Below are 25284 nucleotides of genomic sequence, written 5' to 3'. Positions count from 1 at the left end.
GCATTTAATTTGTTTTTGTCTCCTGCTGAGGATTCATCTGAAACCTCAATTAGATGTTTACCTCCAACAGTATCTTGGTTTCTCTCAGTGTGATCATACTTGCACATTTGAGTTTCTTAAAACCAGGATTGTTCAATGCTTCATGTAACCAATACACACACAAACAGAGTAGTAAGAGTGTGTGCCGCACTGAATGGCATGTGTGAGGGCTAATTTTAGAGTGTCTTCTTGTGTTCAGTCAGAGCTTATGCACTCCACTGTGAATTACACTGGGGAAGGGACGTGGTTGTGCGTGGAGGAGATTGTTGTCCTCATTACAGCAGTAAGCTGCTGCTTAGTTTTCCATTGATGTAATGGGACATAAGAAGTCGGGTCCACGTTGTGCACTGATATGCTAATGCTAAAAGCACTGATGGAGCCTCTCTCACCAAAAGCCTTGCCTCTTGGCGCCATTCATTTTGCAGCGGTGCACAAGAGTGACTGAGAGAGAGAGAGAGAGAGAAAGAGAGAGAGATGGGAGAGAGAGAGGGAGAGAGAAAAAGAGACAGAGAGAGAGAGAGAGAGAGAGAGAGAGAGAGAGAGAGAGAGAGAGAGAGAGCATGCAATAGACAGAGCTGACTGCCCCCTGGAGAAAACAGCAGACTGACAACCGTTTGAAAGATGTCAACAAAGCCGTCTCCCTTTCCATCTACCTAAATGGTGAAGATAATGTAGACAGCATGGCTGAAAATGCATCGAAACACAAGTGATGTCTCACCAGCGGCAAACAGACACATGCCTTTTTTCCCCCAGCTAAGTAGGAAAAAACAACATGCAGTCATTAGATTTCCTAACATCAGATTGATGGCCACTCTGTAATGCGGATGGGACAATGCGTTGTATTTCTGTAATACCCTTTACCTTTATAATAACACCTAATGGGCTGTGATGACAAATAGTTGGAGCCGTTACGTTAGCAGAAATTCTTTCATTTACTTAAACACATGTTATCTGGCTGCCTGGTGTGGCAGCATCACAGCTCTAATGTCTTCGCTCTTGATAAACACTTCCTACACTTCTCTGAAGCACAATAAGTGCTCATTATGGGACTCCGTTGGGTAAGGTTTGGATAAATCTCATGCATTTATTGTTCTGTCCTTTCCTCGATCTGTGTTCCTTCCTCTCACTTACACCCCCACTCTCACATGTGTCTCCTCCAGGCGCGGGATGATATATTGAATGGATCCCACCCTGTCTCCTTCGATAAAGCTTGTGAGTTCTCGGGGATCCAGGCTCAGATTCAGTTCGGACCCCATGTGGAGCACAAGCACAAGCCCGGATTCCTGGAGTAAGCTTTACTTTTCCTTTTCTTTTCAAAGAGATGCATTAAGAGTCACAATAAGTCAACGTTCACAGCTGTGCACACACATACAGTGTCGCCTCCTGCTCCGGTGCAGGCTGTTACTTCAGGGACTTCCTGCAGCGGAAAGGCTCAGGGGTGATGTCAGCTGTTACAAATGTTTTCTGATATGTAGGCAGTAGGGCTGGAATGACCTCATATGTGACGGTATGTTCGTAGAATAGGAAATGCCTGTAGCTCCAACGTGTAACCATGCAAAATTGTAACCATGATTTATCTCCATAGCCTGAAGGAGTTCCTACCTAAGGAGTACATCAAGCAAAGAGGGGCCGAGAAGAAAATATTCCAAGTATGTATAAAAGTTAAAAAAAAATACAGTATTTTACACTGTGGGCGGTCCAGGAGATTATAGTGATTTGATCTCTCCCGATACACAAATTTGTGAATAAAACCCACGAGGATAACCTTGTTTCAAGTATATTAACGTACATATGTGATGATCAGTCTAAGGAGGTGCAGGTGTAACTGCTGTCGTTTCTCCAGGATCATAAAAACTGTGGAGAGATGACGGAGATTGAGGCAAAAGTGAAATACGTGAAGCTCGCCAGGTCCCTGCAGACATATGGTGTGTCCTTCTTCCTGGTGAAGGTAAGAACTAGACTGGTGAGGTCATGGGAAATGCCACCACAGATTTGTTGCATGCATAATATTCACAAGCTCAGTATATTGACGTTCCCCAGCAAATAAGAAAACACAACATTAAATCACAACACCATGTGTCCATCTAATCCGCGATAAGCCTTGTTGATAGCAGGCACCCATTTTATTCCTTATCAATTACAATTTAATACCATTGTGTTTTGAATTTGTTGTAGTGTTTTGGGATTTGCCGGTATGAGCGAGGAGGTCCACTCTAGATCCAAAATCTTGAACCAATGTCATTGTCTCTGTCTCTTGAAAAACTAAGAAACTCCTTTGAATGGCACCAGATGAAACCAATGATAGCCTGACAGTCAAACACTAGTATTTCATTTTTCCATAAAAATATTTAAATAAGTGTGCCCTTATTTGTCAAACCTATACTTAAGTATAATTTGACTTTATGCTCTACATTGTAACACAGGCGAGGGGCTGATCTACTGATATTCCTCTAAAATGACACATAGCTATGATAACATAATTCTCATATTGTGACTTTATCCTCGAAATCACCAATTTCTCTCCTCGTCAGTGGCCCTAACACTCTGAAAATACAACTAGTTTTAAAAACCATGATTTGAAATGATTGCTGAGCCAAAAGACCTCTGGCTCTGCTTGTGACTGGCGACTATTAGAGGGACCGGTTCTGCTATGAAACAGGTATGAAGGCTTGTTGAAAACTAAAATAAAAACCCATCATCACGACATCAGAAGGTTCAGAGTGGAAGATTGGGCACTTGCTGTTCAGCTGAAAACTCAGTGCTGTGAAATACTTGTGACACTCGCGACGCCTCTCTGGTTTGGCAAACACACAAGGGGGATGGAGGTGCTGCTGAATGAGAACGGGAGATCTCTGACGAGCAGCCTAGTCGGTAGTGAGGGGGCGGGGGGGGGGAGAGGAAGACGAGTTCAGTTGTCTGCTGGGGTATTAACGGACGATAAATGGAATGTTTGGCCTGCACAGTTAAAGCAGACTGCAAGGTTCACATTATCTTTGCGAGGGAGCGTGCCCGTGCATCCACACACACACGAGCGCCGTCTGCATCCGATGAGCAGATTTACTGATGGAGATTTCAAGACTCTGCTAAATAATTCACTCCAGCTGCACTCTCGCTCTCAAGGCCCGGACCTGGCTTGTTTGATGCACATCTGAGAGCATGAACTTCCATTTCACATCTGACACTCTTTAATCACTGCAGGTTCCATTTATTTTTGGAAATACTGTGTGTGTGTGTGTGTTTGTGTGTGCGACCCAGGCATTACTCAGTTATATTATTCTCTGTACATAAGCATTAGGGAGACTTGTCTTCCTTATGGGGAAAAAAAGCAAGTCCTCATAACATAATCATTAGATTTTAAGGTGAAGGTAAAGAGTATTTAGAGTTAGACTTAGGTTAAGGTTTAGATTAATGTTCAGGTTAGGTTAGGTTAAGGTTAAGGTTAGGTTTAGCTTGAAGTTAGGTTAAGGGTTATGGTTAAGCAAGTAATACCTCTGTTTAAGGTTAGAGTAAGTGTCCACGAAATCAATGTAAGTCAGTGTAGTTAATGGAGACACGATTGTGTGTGTGTGTGTGTGTGTGTGTGTGTGTGTGTTTGTGTGTATCTACGTTTCTATCGTGATTAATTGAACATGCAGATTTACCCAAACATTAATCAAGGCTAACCATTTAAAACAATATCATGCCCACTTGTGATTAGACAATCAAACTTCCTGCTTCGATTCAGCCTTGATAATCCTGACGTAGCCTTAAACAATGGAGGTTTTTAATAAACCTTTGTGTGAAGATATCAGGAACACTGGGATAATGTTATCTGTCCTTGTGTTTAAGAGCCCTGAACCCACAAACCCCTTCTGCTGATTGGCCTTCGCTCCATTGTCAGAGCTCCTTATTTTAACCCAGTGATAATAGAGAAACAAAAGCCTTGAGACGTGAAAGGTATCTACTATATTTCGATCTCACCATCTCTACACTGGCTAATTTCTGTGTTGTCCTCTGCACCCCTGGAGGAGAGCCAAGTGCAGGCTTGCCCTCTGAAGTGAGCTGCAATCGATTTTTCAGTGGGCAGAGCGTGGAGGGCACTGGAGCTGGTCAGGCAGAGAGCGGGTGGAAGCACCACGCTGGTGTGCTGACAGGGACTAAAGTCTGTGGAGACCCTGCTCAATAAAGCAGCCGTTAAACAAGGCTGAAGTCTGCTGGGTCACTTCACTGGGCTTTAAGTCACAGACACAGCATGGACGGCCGCGGCTGTGCATCGGCGCCGTGGATGAATCATCCACGTGGGTGTTTTAGCAGGGACATTAAACGCCGCTTGATGTTTTTCCTATCTGACAGGAAAAGATGAAGGGCAAAAACAAGCTGGTGCCGCGGCTGCTGGGGATAACCAAGGAGTCGGTGATGCGAGTGGATGAGAAGACGAAGGACATGGTGCAGGACTGGCCCCTGACGACAGTGAAGAGATGGGCCGCCTCCCCCAAGAGCTTCACCCTGGTACTGTGATAGTCGAATGCCACTCGCTCCTAATCCATCGCACGTATTCAGTCGCTCCGTGCACAGGGTGAATTACACCGCTCTCCATCACGTATTCAATCTTTCCCCCTAGTTTTCATTTTCCAACACAAACAGAGCCTGAAAAATTGCCGCGACCTCAGACCTCCAGTATTGAATGTGTGCGGCACGCTCGCCAGCTATCTCATCCGAGTTGACAATAGATGCTCGGAGAAGAATGTGCAAAAGTTGGATGTATTATTTATCTAAAAGCTTTTTCAATTTTCTTTACCAGCTGCTGGCAACACTACTGTCTGTCTCCATCCAGTATCGGAGAGGAGTTCTCCATTCAAAGATTAATCGATTATTCAGATAAAAAAAATATACACTCTGAGGTATTTTTGCCAACATTGATTTAGATTTTAAAAAAAAGAAGAAAATCACCTCTGTGTTTCTGCAGAAAGCTTTGAACTTCACTACATCTCCTTTTTAATCACCTCTTTGGAGAAAAAGGACGGGTCGTGGGAGCCAGCTCATTTTTCTTTCTGTTGAGGGGTTAGAAATAATGAAGATGCTGCCATGTGTATTGAGAACCCCGCTGCCAGTGAGGCTTTTTTATTCCCTCTGTAAGCTGATTGTGAGGATCTTATGAGATAAAGAATATGTTACCAGTGCCGGATAGATGTTGGAACACTGGGACTTGATTTGCTCTGATTCTCTCCAGGATTTCGGAGAGTATCAGGAGAGCTACTACTCTGTCCAGACCACAGAGGGAGAGCAGATATCCCAACTTATTGCGGGATACATTGACATCATTCTTAAAAAGGCGAGTAATTGGACAATAGAACTCTTTGAATTCAGAGAGAATACATGTAATTATCTGTCTTTTACTGTGCGCTGTGACGTGTCGGGTTCTCCTCGCTACAGAAGCAGAGTAAGGATCGTTTCGGCCTTGAGGGAGATGAGGAGTCCACCATGCTAGAGGAATCGGTTTCCCCTAAGAAGTGAGTGGTATTGTATCGTGTTGTGTTTTATTTCATTTTTATACACTGTGTCTCTGTGCTGCTTCGTGCAGGGGAACGCTGACCATTTGGATTCAGATAGCACAGTCCACTTATTCTTCTTGAATCTTAACCTTGTTGTTTAATTGTGCATCTAATTACATTTCTGTCTGCCCAGCACCCCCCCCCCCCCCCCCCAAGGGAGCTAATGTTAGAATTAAAGAGAGAAAAAGCACAGCACTTTGAATTTTATAGCAGCACTAACACTATGTCTATCAAAGATATTGTTCTTGAATAGTCGAGTTTTGGAACTAGTTCTTCCCTGTTTTTACACACAGAACCGGCCTCAGGTCAAGGCCCCGAAATTATTATTTCATGAAAGAAAGAAGCATCTTTGGAGGGTTAAGATACAATCTCATTGAAAGCAGTTGCTTCTGCCATCTCTCCTGTTTTTCCCATGTCGCTTAGCAAAGTGATGGAAATCAACTTAATGCTTATGGCTCAATCACAGAGCTTAGAAATCTGTTCTCATGATAAATCCACACGGCCTGTTAGTGAAACTGCTCTCAGGCAGAATGGGGCCTTCTACTCCTGCTGCTCAGGGGCCAATTGACTCACGTCCTGGTTCCCAACATAAAGACCTAATTGCTGCTTCTCAAAACAAGCCAAAATTAACCAGTGGAGTCAGGAGCATCTGTTGAGCTGGAGAGGAAAGCAGACATTTTCCTTTAGAGTATATTTATTTATTTTGTGACAATACCTACTCACCTTGAGAACGGTCGCTAACTAGCGTGGTGATTGCTTTAATTACAATGTTGTACTTTTCGTCATTTAGATTAAGAACAGACACATTATTATCTTGATTCATTATCAGACTTTAGAGATCCAAGAGCCATGAACAGCTTCATATGTTTACAAAGCACAATCAACAAAAAGAGACACTTATAATGTAATCAGATAATTAATCATATTTTGTGTATTGTATTAATCATAACATAAGTTAATCTATAATTAATCAGATGCGTTTCTATAGGGACAGACGATTAAATGAAAAGAACCTGTGTTTTGCTTTGTTTGACTTCATATTACTGATGCTTCCGCTACACAGACCTTTGCTTTGAATGTATCCTGCTCTCTTTTTCTCCTACACTTTATCCTGCTCTTACCGTCTCTTTCCCTTTGGTCTTAGGTCCACAATTCTGCAGCAGCAGTTCAACCGTGTGGGTCGAGTGGAGCATGGCTCTGTAGCACTACCGGGCATCATTCGGTCGGGCTCCATCGGCGGCCCTGACACATTCAATGTGGGTACTATGCCCTCGGCCCAGCAGCAAATCACCATGGGGCAGATGCACAGGGGACACATGCCCCCGCTGGTGAGTAATAACACTTTTGCTATTGCAAGCAGACACAGTGTCTCAGACAAATGCACCAGATGTAAAAAGAAATCCCTAATGTCACCATATTCGAGAATAAACTTGTAGCGTTTAGCCTAAGGCAAGTTTGTTTAAGTAAAATACCGTGAGAACAGAGGAGATGAAAAAAAGATGAGTGCTCCTGTTTTTTAAAGAATCTGAGGTGCATCAATCTCTTTTATGTAAATCTGATCTGTGGTGTTGTGTGGTGAAATATTACTTGTGGTCCCTGCTGTCAACAATGACCCACAATGAACAACATGAATATGGCCGTGAGTGAGATAGGGAATGAGAAATCCCTCTGACTCCTGCGGTTCAGAGATATTAAACTGCATGACTGAGAGGTTCACAATTTTGCACTCACAGACGACGCATGTTGTGTATTTAGATTGCGTCTGTCTAGTCATTTGCAAACTGTGTTGTTTGCTGTTGTCAGAGTCTGGCCCAGCAGGCCCTGATGGGAACCATCAACAGCAGCATGCAGGCTGTGCAGCAGGCCCAAGCCGACCTGGGACATGTTGATAATCTTCCTCCACTGGGACATGACTTGGTGAGTCTTCTCTCCACTTACTGCACAGTGTGTTTTAGAGTAGATGCAGCATGGACCAATGAAGGACCCCCTCAATGACCCATCTGCGATAGCAACTAGTGAAGTGATGGTTCCAAACATGTCTGTTTGGAAGCGGCAAAATGTTGATGAGCCGCCTTTTTATTAAGTTTAATATTGAATGTATAGCATGTCAAAATCTCACCAACATCATCACTGTACTTCCAGTGCCCCTTCACAATCCAAAGATGCTAATGCAATGAGATCTTTTTTCCAGATATAGACAAACAGAGTTGTCTGTAATTAGACAGATTCCACTTTTGCAACACTCGCGACTTTGTGCTTTCTGATGTCCCATCCTCTGATTTTGCTGAGCACAGAGAGCTTAAAGCAAGCTCCTCACATCAAAGTCAATCGTATTTGTCAAATATAATTAAGATGTAGAATCGACTGTAGACGTGGAGGCTGTATTTAATGCAGCCTCCACGTTAATGCGTGTTTCCAAAGCTGTAGGTGTTACAGCCAGAGTCCTTTAATCCAGCACAAAAAAAGTTTATACTAGCTGAAAATCACCCACTGTGATGAAAGCCAACAGCTCTCCTTTTCCTCCTCATCCGCCGAAAAGGCTTCCAGGGTTTGGGTTCGGAACAAAGTGGATGAATCCAAACATGAAATCCACTCTCAGGTCGATGCTATCACCGCTGGAACCGCATCTGTGGTCAATCTCACTGCAGGTGAGTAATGGAGAATAGCAAACAGCTAAAAGATGGCACATGTTATCATTTTCACTTTTCCTTTATTTCGACACCAGAATCCTGATTTATTCAGAGTGCACTGGACAAAGCTCTAAAAGGAAATGGCCCTGTTGTGAAAAAGATATCGTTTATCATTGTCGGAGTTAAACGCTCACTGATTAGGATCTTTTTCAAACAAGGGCAAATTTCAGATTTTCATGATGAATAAATGGTGAACTTGTTGTCCTGACGTACTGCCAACGTCTCTCTCTGCTCCCCTTGCTGTTTGGCAGAGAGCCAGTGGAGCTCTTGCCAGACATGTGCAGGGTTTTAATCTTACCTCACCATCTGTTTGGATGCACTTACACTCCCCCCTCACTCCAACACAAAGTTTTTCTTCGGGGCCACTTGCTGCCTCGACGTGCTCATCTCCGTGGAACCATTTCCAATTGGCTCTAATTATGACACTGACGTTGATGAGTGTGTTACCGTGCGTGAGACGCACGCCGCCCCGTGCATTAGCTAAACCAACGTGGCAGCTGCGCAACAAATTATGACGCACGGTAGAGGGGTAATTGGAAATGATGGCCGTCCGTCCTCCGCAGGTGAGCCCACAGAAACGGACTACACGGCGGTGGGCTGCGCCATCACCACCATCTCCTCCAATCTCACGGAGATGTCCAAGGGTGTCAAACTGCTCGCGGCACTGATGGAGGATGAGGTGGGCAGCGGACCCAAGCTCATGGGTGCTGCCAGGATGTTGGCAGGAGCCGTATCAGATCTGCTCCGATCCGTTGAGCCTGCAGCCGCGGAGGTGAGTCACCCCCCCCCCCCCCCCCCGATTGTTGTACTGACCCGCACTTCATCTTCCTCTGTAATCCTGGTAGCAGCATACAGTGTCTTTCCTTTTATGTCCCACTGAAGTTGTATTAAAGAAATGCATTGTGGGAGGAGTTCTGACCCAGAAGTCTGGTTTAGATAATTCGTGGAGGCCTGTTTGAGAAGGGGCCAGTGTAATGATTGTGGTGATGTCCCTGTCATACAGCCCAGACAGACGGTGCTGACTGCGGCAGGAAGCATCGGACAGGCCAGCGGGGATCTTCTCCGTCACATGGGGGAGGGCGAGACCGATGAGAAGTTCCAGGTTGGACACCTCCCACTCACTGTTCCTATGACACCGCCGGCCAAACAGGAAGGCAAACACACCAAATCTCAGAACGCCTTTGAAAATGTCCATACACTCTTATGTAATCCCCTCAGGCCGTATAACAATGTGTCAGAGGCAGAGCTTTTATGAGTGGTATGACACGGTTGTTTCAGACAGCTTATCTATGGCTCTTCCTATCTGTCTCATTTATTCTTATTCTGTTGAAATTCAATTATCTCCCACAAGCACATATTTTTACTTCCTGGATGTCTCCTTACAGCCGTTGGTGTTAATCCCACATTCCCTGTGTCACAGACCTTGAGTCAATAATCGGCTACATGAACATCAGTGTAGCGGAGTCTCTCCATTTGCTGTACTTAATAACAGATGTGATTTATCATCTCACATCCGAAAAAGTCATTATCACCATTTGCATTCGGCTGCAGGTGCCTTGATGAGTTGTCCATAAATCAACCGGACAAAATGAGTTAAAATAAACTTTTGCTCCCCCGCCCCCCCCCCCCCCCCCCCGTCCCTTCAGTCACATGTGCGCAGCTGTGCCGTGTTCCAGTGACGGACATTGATTAATATGTTGCAGGACACCCTGATGAATCTGGCCAAAGCGGTGGCCAATGCAGCTGCTATGTTAGTCCTGAAGGCCAAGAACGTGGCCCAGGTGGCCGAGGACAGCGTGCTGCAGAACCGGGTGATCGCAGCTGCCACTCAGTGTGCCCTGTCCACCTCACAGCTGGTCGCCTGCACCAAGGTATTTATCTAAAACTCGTTCATCGCTGCAGCCAAGTCGGTTAAGGAGGTCCGAAGGGGCAGGAAATCCGAGTAAATATTCCAGTCAGGATATATTGCTTTAGTCAGTTTAGCTTAATTTGATTTTCACTTTGGAAATATGAAATTTCATGGATCTTTAATAAAAGTAGAATGGCCCCTAACCCAAGGCCAAACAGTTTTATATATCAACTCTTCTAATGGAAGAATAAAAGGAAGGCCCCATAACCGAAAGTGCATAAACTGATAGATTCCACAGATCTAAACACCTGATTTGGATTTACATCAAGTTCAAGACACTTTTTCCTGAGAAATTCACAATAATGTGGAAAAATGTCTCCAAGTAATATAGAAAGTGATGTAAAAAATTCTAGGATCCTGCAATCTGGAACTTGGTCTTCACCAGGATTAGATGGTTTGCTGAAAACTAAGCAGTGTTTACCTCCGTCAAGGCCCGACAGTCCCAATCACCAGTTGCATGTGTTTTATCTGGATCTGCACCAAATCACACATACTCAAAAGATCGGCCCGACAATTATTGTTTTATTTAAGATCTGTGAATTATTCTCTGAGAAAACAACTTGAAATGCAAAAATGTTACACAATATTAAAGAAAGTTACATATAAAACCCTGATCAACATCTGCACCAAGATTCAATGGGTTCTTCCTTGGCCCACGGTGGAGTAGTTTTGGAGTAATCTTGCTAACAGCTTTTTTTTTTTATCAAAAACTAATAAATACCTGCATTGCATTTTAAAAGTCAATATCAAGTTCATTTATATAGCACATCTAAAACAGCTTGAGTTGTTATTCCCTGTTAAATTAAATAATGACCTTAGAAATAGAAAGAATCAACCTATTCCTCAATTCTTTATAGATTTCTTGAGCCTCTATGACCGACTGTGTGTGCTGCAGGTGGTGAGTCCAACCATCAGCTCCCCGGTGTGTCAGGACCAGCTGGTGGAGGCCGGGAAGCTGGTGGACCGCTCCGTGGAGACCTGCGTCAAAGCGTGCCGCTCGGCCAGCGACGACGGCGAGCTGCTGAAGCAGGTCGGGGCGGCAGCCGGCGTGGTGAGCCAGTCCCTCAGCGACCTACTGCAACACGTCCGCCACTACGCCAGCTGCGGAGAGCCCATCGGGCGCTACGACCAGGCCACAGACACGATCATGAACGTGACGGAGAACATCTTCACCTCCATGGGGGATGCTGGTGAGCACAAAAAAAGACAGAAAATGTCTCCTGATTTGATCCGAGCCTGTTTAGTCACAACAAGGATTAAACATAACGAATCATGTGCTCGCTAATTAATACCTGATTCCCCTTGACAGAGCGCCGGAGGACATTGTACACATTTGCACACATATTAAGTCATCTTTAAGATGCGGTTCAAACGTCTTCAAAGATATTTGTTATGGTTCATGTCATGAGGCTGAAGAATTCGCAAACCCAGCCAATTCTCAAGGGGTTGTAGGAGACATGTCATCCAAAACCACTACACAGCGCTCAGTCTGGTCCCAATCAACATCGGGGAGGCTTTGAAACTTAAAAGGAAACACATGACCTGGGCATTTTGGGAAGGAGTAACCTTTTTCAACTAGAAAAAACAAAAAAATGTGAAACAGGGATCCGCATCCAGTGATTCTAGTTGTTCATTCTACAGGTATTTGTTGATTCCCAAGGCCACAGGATGTAGGTTGTAAAGCTCCCAGATAGCTTGTCTCTCAAAGACATCTCTGGGTGAGTTATTTCTAGCTGTAGGTGGGTGTTTGGGAAACACAAGTTTTCTTTTTTATAGCAGGTGAGTGGGGTGACGGTACATTTATATATTCTGAAGACTTTCATTTGTGCTAGGCAGTGAGGATGACTCACCAGTAAGCTTCAGCAATGAGAGCACATGCAGGTGAAAACAATGATGTGGCCCGAGGACCACTGCACCTATACACTGTCCACTTGATGCAATGTTGTTGAATGATCTCAACAGTCTCTGAATGCTGAAAGATAATATTTCACAAAATACATAAAATGACCTATATGGCAGAGGATTTTATTCATATCACGCACCCACCTTTGATTCACCTTCATCAGTACTTATGAGGCAAAGTTAACATAAGAAAGTGTAACAGAACAGGCAAACTCATCAATCACTGACACAATTTGACAGCAGTTGCAGATGTTTGTGTCGGTTTGTTAAGGAAGAATGTTTTTTTATTAAAGAAATGCTTCCGCACTTCTGACAACAACTGAATCTTGGCCGTCATTCTCAAAATCCTCAAAGAACCTACACACTATTCAGCCCACAGCGAAAACAGAGTTAAAGAAATAAACAGACTCAGTCTCGGCTTTACAACACCAACTGAATGTAATTGTCTTAGTTGAAAACCTTAATAATTGCCTGGGTCTTCATTTGTGAACAGGCGAGATGGTGCGTCAGGCCCGGGTGTTAGCTCAGGCCACTTCTGACTTGGTCAATGCCATGAGGTCCGATGCAGAGGCTGAAGTGGACGTGGACAACTCCAAGAAACTTCTGGCTGCAGCCAAACTCCTGGCTGACGCCACCGCTCGCATGGTGGAGGCCGCTAAGGTGAGGAAGGTTTACTCTCACAATGTAAAGCAGTAAATATGACCAACTATATGCTAAAAGCAAAAATATTACCCATCTGCTCTTGTAGTTTTAGTCATTTATACTACATAATACAAAGTACACATTTCACTTTACTTGAACCATATTGCAAACTAGAGGTTGAGCGTACACGTCCTCCGCCAAGGCCCAACAGTTTCCTTATAAAACCACATTCAAATTCTCTCGACCAGGTTTTTATTTGAATCTGAACCAAATTGCAAATCTCTGAGAAATCAATAGAAGTGTCACAACGTTAAAGAAAGTAAAAAAAAAGATCCTGCATCTTCCCCCTGATTTGAATCGACACCAAATATTAATGGTTCCTTCCTTGGGTCATGTCCCTTCCCTCAATGAAATTTATTGGGAATTTTTTTGTTGTTTTTGTATAATTTTGCTAAATAAACAAACCAACAAATGGACAGGGGTGAAAACATAACCTCCTTGGTGGATGTTACAAATAATTCGATCCAGAAATAATATTGATATTGTTGCATTTTATTTAGTTGCCTTCTTTTTCTATCAGCTCCTGTAAATTACATGTCTCATTTCACACTGTGTGGAGTGTTACAAGATGAACTGGGCCTGAATGCTATTTTATAGAATAAACATTTCTGCATTATTGTAAGCACTAACTACAAGCATGATTTCACATCCGAAATAAAAGGGTGCAGCATCGGTGGCTGTTAATAAGCCCCTGGCAACGCCGAGCCGGATATTATCAGTGGGAAAACACCCGAGCGAGTGAAACACTGCTTATGGCTCGTTAGATGTTTCTGATCTGTGACACATTAATCACCACATCACTGCCGTTATCGAAGAGGAAGTGGGAATCTGCCACTGACGGTTTCCTTGGAAACTGTCAGAAAGCAGGCCGAGCTAAATGCCTCTTTGCATCAATTGTACAACATGCAAAAACAGGAGATGCTAGAATTGAATGGCTGTGGTCTGATTTTATATTGTGTGTTTGTGTCTATATATGCAGTATATCCATCTGATTGTGTGCGATGGATGTGTTTATGTGTCCCTGTGTGTTTATGCACCGTCAGGGGGCGGCGGCCTACCCAGAGAACGAGGACCAGCAGCAGCGGCTCAGGGAGGCAGCTGAGGGGCTCCGCGTTGCCACTAACGCTGCAGCTCAGAACGCCATCAAGAAAAAACTGGTCAACAGACTGGAGGTGAGTCATCGGCGCGCTCTCGCCTTTGTGTCGATTGACCTTCATCAAAATAAGACTCCTTACCGGCAATCATGTCACACAAACAACCCCCTCCCACATTGTGTCTCCGCTCGGGTATAAACACCGATGAAGTGTAGTGGAAATAACAGCTGAGTTTAGACATTAGGAAAGAATGTGAATAATGAAATGCTTCTCACCGGCCATTTGTAAGAAAACGGCCCATTTAGTGTTTTTCGTCCCAGTGTTATTTCTCTCTCCCGTAGCAGTGAGCAACAAATCCCATTAGTGCTGTGAATGAACTATCTCCCTGTTGAGATCTGTGTGTAGTCGTTGGTATCAGTTTGCCCCTAATGACTGCCCCCCCCCCCCCCCCCCTCGCTCCGGTACGCTCAATGCTCAATTTCCCAGTCACCTAAACCGTGCATTACTCTGGGCTGGGATCAGCACGTTTATCTCAGTCCACCTCCCTGCATCAGACGGTCTCAGTATTACTGCTAATGGTCGCCTCCATCAGGGAAATGTGTGAGCCAGTGAAGACCAAAGTGCCAGGAATCTGGAGGTGTGCATGGAGCATTTATCTCAGAAACATTTAGACTCATTAAGGTGTTTTGAATCATTCAGGTGATTGATAAAGCACTTTTATTTAGACCAAAACTTAGAAGTAAATAAATCTTATGCACAATACAAAAAGTGCCTCTCCTTAGCTGTCATGTCTTTTCTTCAAACCTAATTTGTCTGTAAATGATATTGAGCGAAGCAGTATTTTCACTAATCAACAGAAAAAAAAAAAATATAACATACATAATATAGTGCTTTTAAGGGTTTTAAAGGAATTCCTTTTCTTCATCCCTTCTTCCTTCTGACCAATCATTTTGGTATTTGACCCATCTTAGTTTGATTAGAACATAACAACACACAAGGCCCAGCACTTTCCTTAAATTCAGTCAAGCCAACAAAACAATGAACATCATGAAATCATAAACTCCATCTTTATTAGGCCTAGGGAAAGTTAATTTCCCTGATCCGCCCCTTTGTCCTGATCCACAGCAAAAGTGAATGGGTTGTTTTCTGGTTTCATGGAAGTCAGTAAAAAAAACAGACAGGGGCGAAAACATAACCGCCTTGTTGCAGAAGTAATACTGGTCGGTGAGGAAATGAATGCTCCTCAGTTACTCAACACCAATCTCTTACCGTTGTCTAAATATTTTCTTTTCCTACCCTCTGAACAGATAGCTGCAAAGCAGGCGGCGGCGGCTGCTACTCAGACCATCGCAGCGGCACAAAACGCTGCTGCCTCCAACAAAAATACAGCCTCACATCAACAGCTCGTTCACAGCTGCAAGGTACGATCATGAACTCTCTCTTATGAGCTCTAAAAAATAAAGTCAAAAATCCAGGGGAAAAGCTTTAACCCATAAAATATGAAGGTTTTGGTAGGTTAGGATCAATTTTTCTCTTTCACATGTGATGATGTAGATATGAAATATGCATGACATGTGTCTGAATGCAGGGAGTAGCGGATAGCATTCCCCATTTGGTGCAGGGCATGAGGAGCAGCCAGGCCCAGCCTGAGGAGCTGGGTGCCCAGCTCGCCCTCATCATGGCCAGCCAGAGCTTCCTACAGGTTCTTCCTCTCACCATGACACAGCCAGCAACCATCCATCTCCATCATTATACAAAGAACCCCTTTTATACACTGGAAGCAATTAATTTGTTATTGTTGTTCTGTCACCATCCCTCAGCCTGGAAGTAAGATGGTGGCATCTGCAAAGTCAGCCGTTCCGACGGTGGCTGACCAGGCTGCTGCTATGCAACTGGGCCAGTGTGCCAAGAACCTGGCTACCTGCCTGGCGGAGCTCAGGACTGCCACTCAGAAGGTATCTGTACACAACACCGTTTTCATGTAAACGTGCACGTTGGTTACTGTCTGCTCTGCATAATGGATTCCTGTGTTTAAATATGTGTGTGTGTGTGTGTGTGTTGCTTGAAGGCCCATGAAGCATGTGGTCCTCTGGAGATCGACTCAGCCCTGAAAACAGTCCAGACACTCAAGAGTGAGCTTCAGGATGCCAAGATGTCCGTCATCGATGCACAACTCAAACCTCTTCCTGGGGAAACGGTCGGTACATCGTGGAGTTGAAGTGAAAAATTACACTTTAGATGTTCAACTGCAGAAGGGTTGACATATTGAAGTGATCGAAGCTGTGAATCCAATAATATTTATGTGTTCTGATGCAGCTGGAGAAGTGTGCCCAGGACTTGGGGAGTACCTCTAAGGCTGTGGGCTCGTCCATGGCTCAGCTGCTAACGTGTGCGGCACAAGGCAACGAACATTATACAGGTATAACAGGTTTATTCTACATCGAGAGTAGATATAATGGACCTTAATGATTTATTTCTGTCTGTGTCAGTCGTCTTTTAAGAAAGAGGTGATGGATAGGATAAATATACCTAGATTACTGACTGTAACCTGTATTGTATTGGAAATGGCGGTGTGGAGATAGAGCAGGTAGAGAAAATCCTGACTCCTTTATTTGTGCTGCTACCATTGCCTTAATCTGAGCCCTTTGAATCCAACCTGCCCCGGCCATTTTGCCCTCCATTCTGGCGTAATTGAAGATCTCAGGGGAGAAGAGATGAAGACAGATAGAGAATAACATTTTCTAACAATGCTCCAGAGCGGCACTCCATGCTGGGGCTCAGGGTGCCGCTCGCTGCTCAATGTGCTCATTAATCTTATTTTCGCCACATTTAACATTCCATCAGCAAATGGCTCCACTTGGCGAGCTAATGTAATTTGATGCAATTTGCTGCTCTTTTTTTTCTCATCTGCTCTGTGTATGTATAATAAGTTAAGGGCAGCTCCCATGTGGGGGCCATCTTTATTATATTAACTAATTTATTTAAACAATGAGGGCATTTTTTTATCAGTTTTGTTCGCAGCGTGGCACCGCCAAGCCCCCGCCGGCTCATTTCAGCAATGCTATTACAATTATAGTAAGAGGACAGGAAATGCACGTAGGTCTCAGTTTGTGTTGCTTAAACAGGAGGCTGCAAAGCAAAGGTAATGAGCTTGAAATGAATGTGTTTAGTGTGGTGTCAGTTTTGATTTCTGCAGAAACATGATTTCTTATTGTTACTACATTAAAAGGTATGGCAGAGGAGAAAGGGAACATCTTATCCCCTCTGTATTTTAGAATAGTATGCCTGTATTATATCCATACACAGCACAGTAGATGTTCTGTAGCACATATATAGCAGTCAGTTTAACATCTGTTATTATATTTATATGTTTTGCTTTTCAGTATGATATCTTCTGCTGTGTGTGGCCGGTTGTTTGCAGGTGTGGCTGCCAGAGAGACAGCCCAGGCTTTAAGGACACTGGCCCAAGCAGCCAGGGGCGTGGCAGCCAGCACCAAGGAGCCGCAGGCTGCTGCTGCAATGCTCGACTCAGCCCAGTGCGTCATGGAGGGCTCGGCCATGTTGATCCACGAAGCCCACCAGGCCCTGGTTCACCCCGGAGATGCTGAGAGTCAGCAGAGACTGGCGCAGGTATATCATCGAAACAGTGGTATTCATGCAGCAGTCACTTTGTTCTTCTCTCTCTCTCTCTCTCTCCCTCATTGATTTGTAAAAATAGTTTCTTTCCACAACGATCATCCCCTCTGAGCGTTGCTATTTTCACTCCACTCTGTCTCTCGCCTGGTTTTTCTCTCTCAGGAGTGCCAGTGTAAAACTGCTCATTCCCCCTCAGAGGATAAACATATTGTTTGGCTTATATCTGTGACAGCAGCATAAATTAGTGTCACAGATTACTGTGCACCACTGTCAGCCCAATTTGTACTTGTGTCTTTCCCTGTATTGCTTTGATCTGGGTTATTGTGTTGCACATTGTGAGAATGACAAATGGACAATGTGTTGACAGAGTGACGTGCTGTGTTGCAGGTGGCCAAAGCGGTGTCGCACTCCCTGAATAATTGTGTGAATTGCCTGCCTGGCCAGAAGGATGTTGACATGGCCCTGAGGAGCATTGGAGAGGCAAGCAAGAAGCTGCTGGTGGATATTGTACGTCCTGACATATTTTATTTCAAAGATTTGTTGCCATTTTTAATGCCTTATGTTTTAAGCAGTTTGCTTGGGTTGTCCTTTTCTATCCCAAGGGATAAAACACTTTTCTCCCCTTGTGAACGCGATATCTAACAAATACTTTTGTTAGATTGTTTGCTTGGACTAAACGCATTAGAATTTGGTGATCAATTAAAGATCATTGTGACCTCACAAAACACATGTATGGTATTTTGAACATGATATCTCAAGTCTGCCTGTCTGGAATTTCTTCAAATTATGAGCAGTTGTTACTTGGAGTCAAAGATGAACTTAGATGTCAATGGTCAATTTTTAGACTGACACAGCACTGGTTGGTGGAGGCATACAACTCGCAGTGCAAAAATTCTAGTTTATAGGTGTTTGAACACAAACCATTTGAGTACATTTGAGATGTCACCCCATAATTGCTCAGGGTATTACTATTTTTTACGTGACGGATGATCCTCCACAGTGTGGCTAATGCGAGTCCTGTCTTTGAAGCTCCCTCTCTGCAGTAAGACATTCCAGGAGGCCCAGACTGATCTGAACCACACGGCTGCTGAACTCAACCACTCTGCAGGCGAGGTCGTCCACTCCTCTCGAGGAACAAGCGGCCAGCTGGCTGCGGCCTCGGGCAAGTTCAGCCAAGACTTTGACGAGTTCCTCGATGCTGGCGTCGAGATGGCAGGACACACTCAAGTAGGTTTCATGATCGTATAACCCCCCCACCCCCCACTCCATTGAAACAGTTCATCGATAACCCACTCACCCATTATTTCACACAGAGAGTCGAGTGCTCAGCCCGTTGATGGACATGAAAGCTTAAACACTGAGAGGTCGACCCTTATATTTCTGTGTCACTTTAGTACCTAAAATATGTTAATTCAATATTTTATTCTGATTCACTTAGGCAAATGATTGTCCCCTTGAGCACTAACATAGTCTGAGGTAATGAGATCTTGTGAAGTTCTTGTTCTGGCTATTTTGCTCATTAATTTGCCAGGATCATCTGGGATTGGAGTTGATGTAGCATGACAACAAAGAGCTTTCTCTTGCTAGAGGAGAAAAGAGGATAAAGGTAGTGGGGATTCAGTGGGAGCATTCTCTTCAATATGTCGTCCCTTGAAAACCAAAAACTGTATATTTTGACTACAGCTCTAAATCCATCTTTTAAAAAAGTATTGTTTTTTTCCTGTACAGAGCAAAGACGACCAGATCCAGGTCATTGGTAATCTGAAGAATATCTCCATGGCGTCCAGTAAGCTGCTGCTGGCTGCCAAGTCACTGTCTGTGGATCCCGGTGCAGCCAATGCGAAGAATCTTCTCTCTGTGGCAGCAAGGTGTGTGATAACGTGCAAACGGCCCCTGATTTCTATCTGATATCCTCCTCAATTGCTGGTAGCTAAGAACGTGCAGTCTTTGCTAATTCACTGAACTGCTTCAAGACTCACGCTTGTGGGAAATTGTGTAAAAAATGGTGCACTTGAATGTCACAAAACGTCTCCACCGCTGCATCTGTATGCCGCTCCCGAGCTGCGTCTGCTCAGCGTTGCTGCAGGGAGTGTGTATCCTCCCCCTGGTGGAAAGAAGCCAAGCAGCTGGTCCCGCAGGGCTTCGGGCCTGACTGACTTCTCTCTGTCTAATTAGGAAGATGGAAGCCTTGGATAGAGCATGTCTGTGCTCAGCAAGGCTGAACGCAAACCCGAGACAGTCTCGATACCCTTGCGTCTGCCTATCGCAGCTTGAGGAGGAGAGCTAAAAGCATGTGTTAGTGGGTGTGAGTGAAGCCAGGCTGTGCGTGCATGCGGGGGGGGGGACACACATGTGAGAGCTAAAGAAGCCTTGTATTGCTGCCTGTGTGTGTTTCAGGGCGGTGACAGAGAGTATTAACCAGCTGATCACGCTCTGTACCCAGCAAGCAGCGGGACAGAAGGAGTGTGACAACGCCTTGAGGGAGTTGGAGGTAACTGTCCCTCACACACCCCGTACCACACACTCACATACAAACCTTCACAGGCCTGGTTCATGTTGTGTGTGCCTGTACTTGATGTTTTCACTCAGAGAAACTAGGAGTATCTTTCTACCCTTGTCTTCCATGTATTTTGCATTTGATTACACTTAAGGATACATTAACAGCATGAGTGCCCCAGTTGAAAACGAGGACTTTGCATACTGAAGCCTACATTCACGTCACCTCAAATAACTGAAAATTACAACAACTCCGTGCATTTAAAAGCCTTGATTATCAGGATTTATCAAGGCAGTGTATTAGAATCAGCTTGATTTACATTTATAGTGTTTGCTATTTCAGATCTCATTTTCATAGCTGATAAACGTGTAAGGGTCTCAGAGCAGTGTTGTTCAGTGGTGTCTCTATTGTGTATAACTCTTACCGTCTTCGTCATGTGTCCGTACACAGGCTGTCAGAGGACTCCTAAATAATCCCAACGAGCCTGTCAGCGAGCTCTCCTACTTTGACTGCATCGAGAGCGTCATGGAAAATTCAAAGGTATTAGCTTTTAGAATAATTGCGGGCACTGTGTACTTTAACTGTCAGACAGAGATATTCTACATCGTGGGCAGCTGGAAATCCTATTTTTGCATTTTAACACTTCTCCGTCTCCAAATGCCTCAGGTCCTCGGAGAGTCCATGGCAGGTATTTCTCAGCACTGTAAGACGGGAGACGTGGTCGCCTTCGGGGAGAGCGTGGGTGTGGCGTCCAAAGCTCTGTGTGGGCTGACGGAGGCAGCAGGACAGGTGAGATCAGAGACTGCCTGCTTGTATTTATCGATCAACCCTTTCTGCGTCTGTTCGTCCATCTGAAATATTTTTTTTTTCCGGAGCAGATTTAGAAAACCATTGAGACTTCCTTCATGAGACATTTATTTTAATCAGGATGTGAAGTGATGCCTTGTCATATTCTTTTTTTTTTTTAAGTTACATTTTTTTTTAAATTTAAATTAAGAGTAGGCTCTCATCTCAGAAAATTTCACCAAAAAGAAACAGAAACATACCACTAGGATTCTGATTAAATGCGGCGGATTTGATGGGATTAACTTTTATTGACCGGCACAGAATCAAAGCGCCACTCCATACTCGACACCTGCAGTGCACGATAAACAAATAAACCCTTTTTAAAACAACGACCGGATGCTTGTTTAGCAGATATCTTTGAGATTGCTGCATTTGTTTCTAACAATGTTTCCGGCTCGAAGAACCCAGAATGAAACGAGACAGTTTTAACCTGCTTCGTAAAAAGAGTTATTCATGGTGGCCAGAATTTGAAAAGATATCTTGGGTAAGTGGAGCCTGCTTCATCATACAGGCCCCTGGTTTCATTAGGGGGTTTTGCAGACTCCCTCCCCTGAAGCTGAAAATGATCATCGTCACCTCCCAGCAAGATTCAGTTGGCTTGTCTTGAAAAGGTCACACTTTGACAAATCAGTTGTTCCCACTGCTGATCTATGAGTAAGATGCCCTATTATGCAGCATGTATACACTATGCATCTATGTATGCATCTATTCATGTGCTCATTTCTGAAAGACAGAGAACATGGACCACATGTGTGAGTGTGATAACAGAGTCTTGGAGAACAATAAAAGACCTGTCTAGTGGCAAAGTGATCTTTAGTATAACAGTGTTTCTGTTTTCTGCCCTTTAGGCATCTTATCTTGTAGGCGTGTCTGACCCCAACAGTCAGTCAGGTCACGAGGGGCTGGTGGATCCCATTCAGTTTGCTCGGGCCCACCAGGCTATACAGATGGCATGTCAGAACCTAGTGGACCCCGCCAGCAGTCCTTCACAGGTAAGAGGCCAGGGCTGGAATATTTAACAGAGCCATTCCCCAGTATGGATCTGTTGTGTCATAAGTTGAATGGATCATTAAGTTTAAAAACCTTCAAATCGATGTCCCAATGTGGTAAATAAATTGCCCGGCACACCTCATCGTTATGCCTCATTTTATACAACTCTGCTTCTTGATGGTGTTTATCGGTTTGTCAGGTCCTGTCTGCAGCAACCATTGTAGCCAAACACACCTCAGCTCTCTGTAACGCCTGCCGCCTGGCCTCCTCCAAAACCTCCAACCCGGTGGCCAGGAGACAGTTTGTCCAGTCAGCCAAAGAGGTGGCCAACACCACAGCCAACCTCGTCAAAACCATCAAGGTCAACTCTCCAACTGATCAAAACGTTGAGTGTAAATTTGTTACAGAAATTCTTCATCGAGTGAGACGCTGTGGATGTGTGTATATTTCAGGTACATTCCAAAATACAGCCAATTTGGACAAATATTGAGATGGCGCTGTCTTGTTTCAGGGCTTAGATGGAGATTTTTCGGAGGATAACAGAAACAGGTGCCATGTTGCAACGACCCCACTCCTTGAGGCTGTAGAAAACCTCTCCACCTTTGCCAGCAACCCAGAGTTTGCGAGCATCCCGGCACAGATCAGCAATGAGGTATTCAGTCATTTTAATGCTTGTTTATAGTTTACAATGTTCTTTTTTCATTTTTCCACAGTTGCAAGTGACCGAACTGATTTCAAATGGATGGCGATGTTTTACGACATCCTCTGTTCTCAGAATCCTCCAATTTGTAAAGTTTCAACCCTCTACCGGAAGATAATTTCAAAACTTCTCTTCAGAGAGATTTAATGGCTTGTGTTTGTGACTGTGTGCACTCGATCCATTTGAAAGAGGAACTCTTATATGAGCCAACACAAAAGGCTTGTGCAGCGAACATGGCAGGGAATTGGATTGAGCTCCCATTTTCCTGTTTCTTTTAATAACGAGAAAGACTTCAGGAGAAAAATGGGGTTTTATTTTTCAATCTGAGCGGAGCAGTCCTCACACAGTCCTCCAAAAAGCTTTATGGCTGTAATCTGTTGGAGGGCAGCATTTAACTGCACTCTCTCACAGCACAGCTGCTCTAATCTTCAGCTTGTTAATCTAATTGTCGAGGGAGGCTTTGGCTCGGATCATAAAGACTAAAGGTGTTTCTTCCCGTGTCTGTGTAAAGCTGCCTTTCTAATCTCATCCCCCCCCCTTTAATTGCACCTATGATCCCTCCGAAGTCGTCAAGAAATATTAACAACTCTTTCATACGAATGTATGTGTGTGTGTGTGTTAATTGTTGATGTGCTAATCTAAACTGTTGTTTGTGTTTTCACCTCCACAGGGCTCAGCCGCACAGGAGCCAATCGTGCGTTCAGCCCGCTCGATGCTCGATAGCTCCACCTACCTTCTAGAAACAGCCCGCTCACTCGTCCTCAACCCCAAAGATCCGCCCACCTGGTCCATACTGGCTGGCCACTCCAGGACGGTGTCTGACTCCATCAAGAGCCTCATCACCTCCATTCGGTTTGTACTCATCTTTACCGCTTCCGTCTCCGCAGGTTTATCCTGAATCAAAGCTGGTGAAGGTTTGCTCACAAAACCTGTTGCTGAAACTGGAGGTTTTATACAGCGACACCGGTTTCACCAAAGTTAGTTGCCTCCAACGACTTCCATCTTCATCATCATCCTCCAGGCACATGCACAGACGTCACTATTCTCACAACAGCGTCTCACTTTGTCGCTGAGACTTAGATGAGAAGCTCGATGCAGCTCTCATCTTTCAATGCTAAATATTAAGCTAAAGCCAGCGGCTGATTAGTTGAGCTTAGCATAAGGACGTTGCCGAGTGGCCGATTATCTAAACAGAAGTTCTATGGTTTATCTACATTTATACAGCATTTCTCTAGTCTTATCGACCACTCAAAGTTGTTTACCCAATCACACAGACATACAGTGTGACTTTATGCTGTGATTTTGTATTGCACATTTACGTAAGAGCTGTCCGCTGCAATTTAGGGTTCAGTGTCAAAGGAATATTTTGGCATGCAGCCCCACTTTACTGTAATTTCCCAAAATATTTAATGTCAATTATTCTTACCTGTGTTAAATTTTTTTATTTTTTATATTTATACTGTATATTATTTAGAAAAAAAATATATAGACATGTATTTAAATGTGTTCAATATCTCTGGTGATAGGGACAAGGCACCAGGACAGAGGGAGTGTGATTACTCCATTGATAACATCAATAAGTGTATCCGGGACATTGAGCAAGCTTCCCTGGCTTCAGTTGGGCAGACCCTGCCCTGCAGAGATGATATCTCCCTGGAAGTGAGTTCACGTACCCCATCAGCTCTACCTTGTCCGAGACAAAGACCTTAATGGGATCTGTACCCTTTCTGTTGGGACTTATACTGTAATTCTCTCCCATTGTAACTAACTAGGCGCTCCAGGAGCAGCTGACATCCTCTGTGCAGGAGATTGGGCATCTGATTGATCCTGTCTCCACCACAGCCCGAGGCGAAGCTGCCCAGCTAGGACACAAGGTGCCCGGTCTGATCATATATCCTTTCATCCACTCTGGATTTAGATAGAAGACCCCTGTTCTGTGTGATCTATCTTGTGATTCAATCCTTCCTCTGACAGTTCTCTTAAAACTCCTTCTCCTAGGTGACTCAGCTGGCCAGTTACTTCGATCCACTCATCATGGCGTCGGTGGGGCTCGCCTCCAAGCTCCATGACCACCAGCAGCAGATGACCATCCTGGACCAGACCAAGACCCTGTCGGAGTCGGCCTTGCAGATGCTCTACGCTGCTAAGGAAGGCGGGGGAAATCCAAAGGTACCTAGAAGTCACATAGTTGGGTTTGTCAATTCAAAGCCATCACATCGTTATATCTGTGACCTGTGTGGAAAGAGATTCTTCAGTCATTTACATTTTATTTTATGTTTAAATTTGTCATGACTTTGTTGTTTGTCTAAGACTGTAATACACAGATATGTCACAAGATAAAAATGGATCTCACTGGTTTTTACAGAAGCTTTTCACATGGGTTACAATTGATTGTAATATTTGTATGGCCAGTCTGTCCCATTTTAAGAACACATTCTAAGAACCCCTAGAAGAGATTTCTTCAAGTTTGGTTTAAAGGATCACTTGGACCCAAAGATGAACTGATTCTATTTTGATGGTCAAAAGGTCAAAAGGTCACATGTCAAGTTCTTGTTCTTGTGAACACCCAAAGAATTTTGTTACATCCGGTGCAAATGTTCACTTGAACTCAAAAATAAACTCATCATAATTTGGAGGTCAAAGGTCCAGTTCACGGCTACTTCACAAAACCTTTTTTTGCCTTGTGAATGTGTTATCTTAAGAACACCTCCAGAAAATCATTTCAAATATGGCACATATGTTGTCTTA

General features: G+C 44.2%; 1 protein-coding gene across 3 annotated transcripts in view; it reads left to right on the top strand.

The window, feature by feature from the left end:
* tln2b (talin 2b) overlaps window positions 1-25284 on the top strand; it is an 81896-nt gene that overhangs the window by 39404 nt on the left and 17208 nt on the right. For 2 of the 3 annotated variants that reach the window (XM_062390032.1, XM_062390031.1), the window contains exons 7-40: window positions 1200-1327; window positions 1625-1688; window positions 1883-1987; window positions 4372-4527; window positions 5249-5350; window positions 5452-5528; window positions 6715-6898; window positions 7374-7487; window positions 8110-8218; window positions 8824-9032; window positions 9264-9362; window positions 9964-10131; window positions 11065-11359; window positions 12565-12731; window positions 13817-13945; window positions 15175-15288; window positions 15456-15569; window positions 15688-15822; window positions 15936-16064; window positions 16184-16286; window positions 17289-17497; window positions 17891-18010; window positions 18533-18730; window positions 19232-19371; window positions 19901-19994; window positions 20451-20540; window positions 20667-20789; window positions 21695-21838; window positions 22036-22221; window positions 22348-22488; window positions 23207-23388; window positions 24063-24195; window positions 24309-24410; window positions 24535-24705. In XM_062390032.1, the coding sequence (XP_062246016.1) occupies window positions 1200-1327; window positions 1625-1688; window positions 1883-1987; window positions 4372-4527; window positions 5249-5350; window positions 5452-5528; window positions 6715-6898; window positions 7374-7487; window positions 8110-8218; window positions 8824-9032; window positions 9264-9362; window positions 9964-10131; window positions 11065-11359; window positions 12565-12731; window positions 13817-13945; window positions 15175-15288; window positions 15456-15569; window positions 15688-15822; window positions 15936-16064; window positions 16184-16286; window positions 17289-17497; window positions 17891-18010; window positions 18533-18730; window positions 19232-19371; window positions 19901-19994; window positions 20451-20540; window positions 20667-20789; window positions 21695-21838; window positions 22036-22221; window positions 22348-22488; window positions 23207-23388; window positions 24063-24195; window positions 24309-24410; window positions 24535-24705 (4734 nt within the window). The remainder of the gene's footprint in view (window positions 1-1199; window positions 1328-1624; window positions 1689-1882; window positions 1988-4371; window positions 4528-5248; window positions 5351-5451; window positions 5529-6714; window positions 6899-7373; window positions 7488-8109; window positions 8219-8823; window positions 9033-9263; window positions 9363-9963; window positions 10132-11064; window positions 11360-12564; window positions 12732-13816; window positions 13946-15174; window positions 15289-15455; window positions 15570-15687; window positions 15823-15935; window positions 16065-16183; window positions 16287-17288; window positions 17498-17890; window positions 18011-18532; window positions 18731-19231; window positions 19372-19900; window positions 19995-20450; window positions 20541-20666; window positions 20790-21694; window positions 21839-22035; window positions 22222-22347; window positions 22489-23206; window positions 23389-24062; window positions 24196-24308; window positions 24411-24534; window positions 24706-25284) is intronic. The other variant, XM_062390033.1, reaches the window with a different exon arrangement.

The sequence above is a fragment of the Platichthys flesus genome, chromosome 6, assembly GCF_949316205.1.
Source record: "Platichthys flesus chromosome 6, fPlaFle2.1, whole genome shotgun sequence".
Lineage (NCBI taxonomy): Eukaryota > Metazoa > Chordata > Actinopteri > Pleuronectiformes > Pleuronectidae > Platichthys > Platichthys flesus.
The sequence above is the reverse complement of the archived record's forward strand: the minus strand, read 5'-3'. Positions and strand labels throughout refer to the sequence as shown.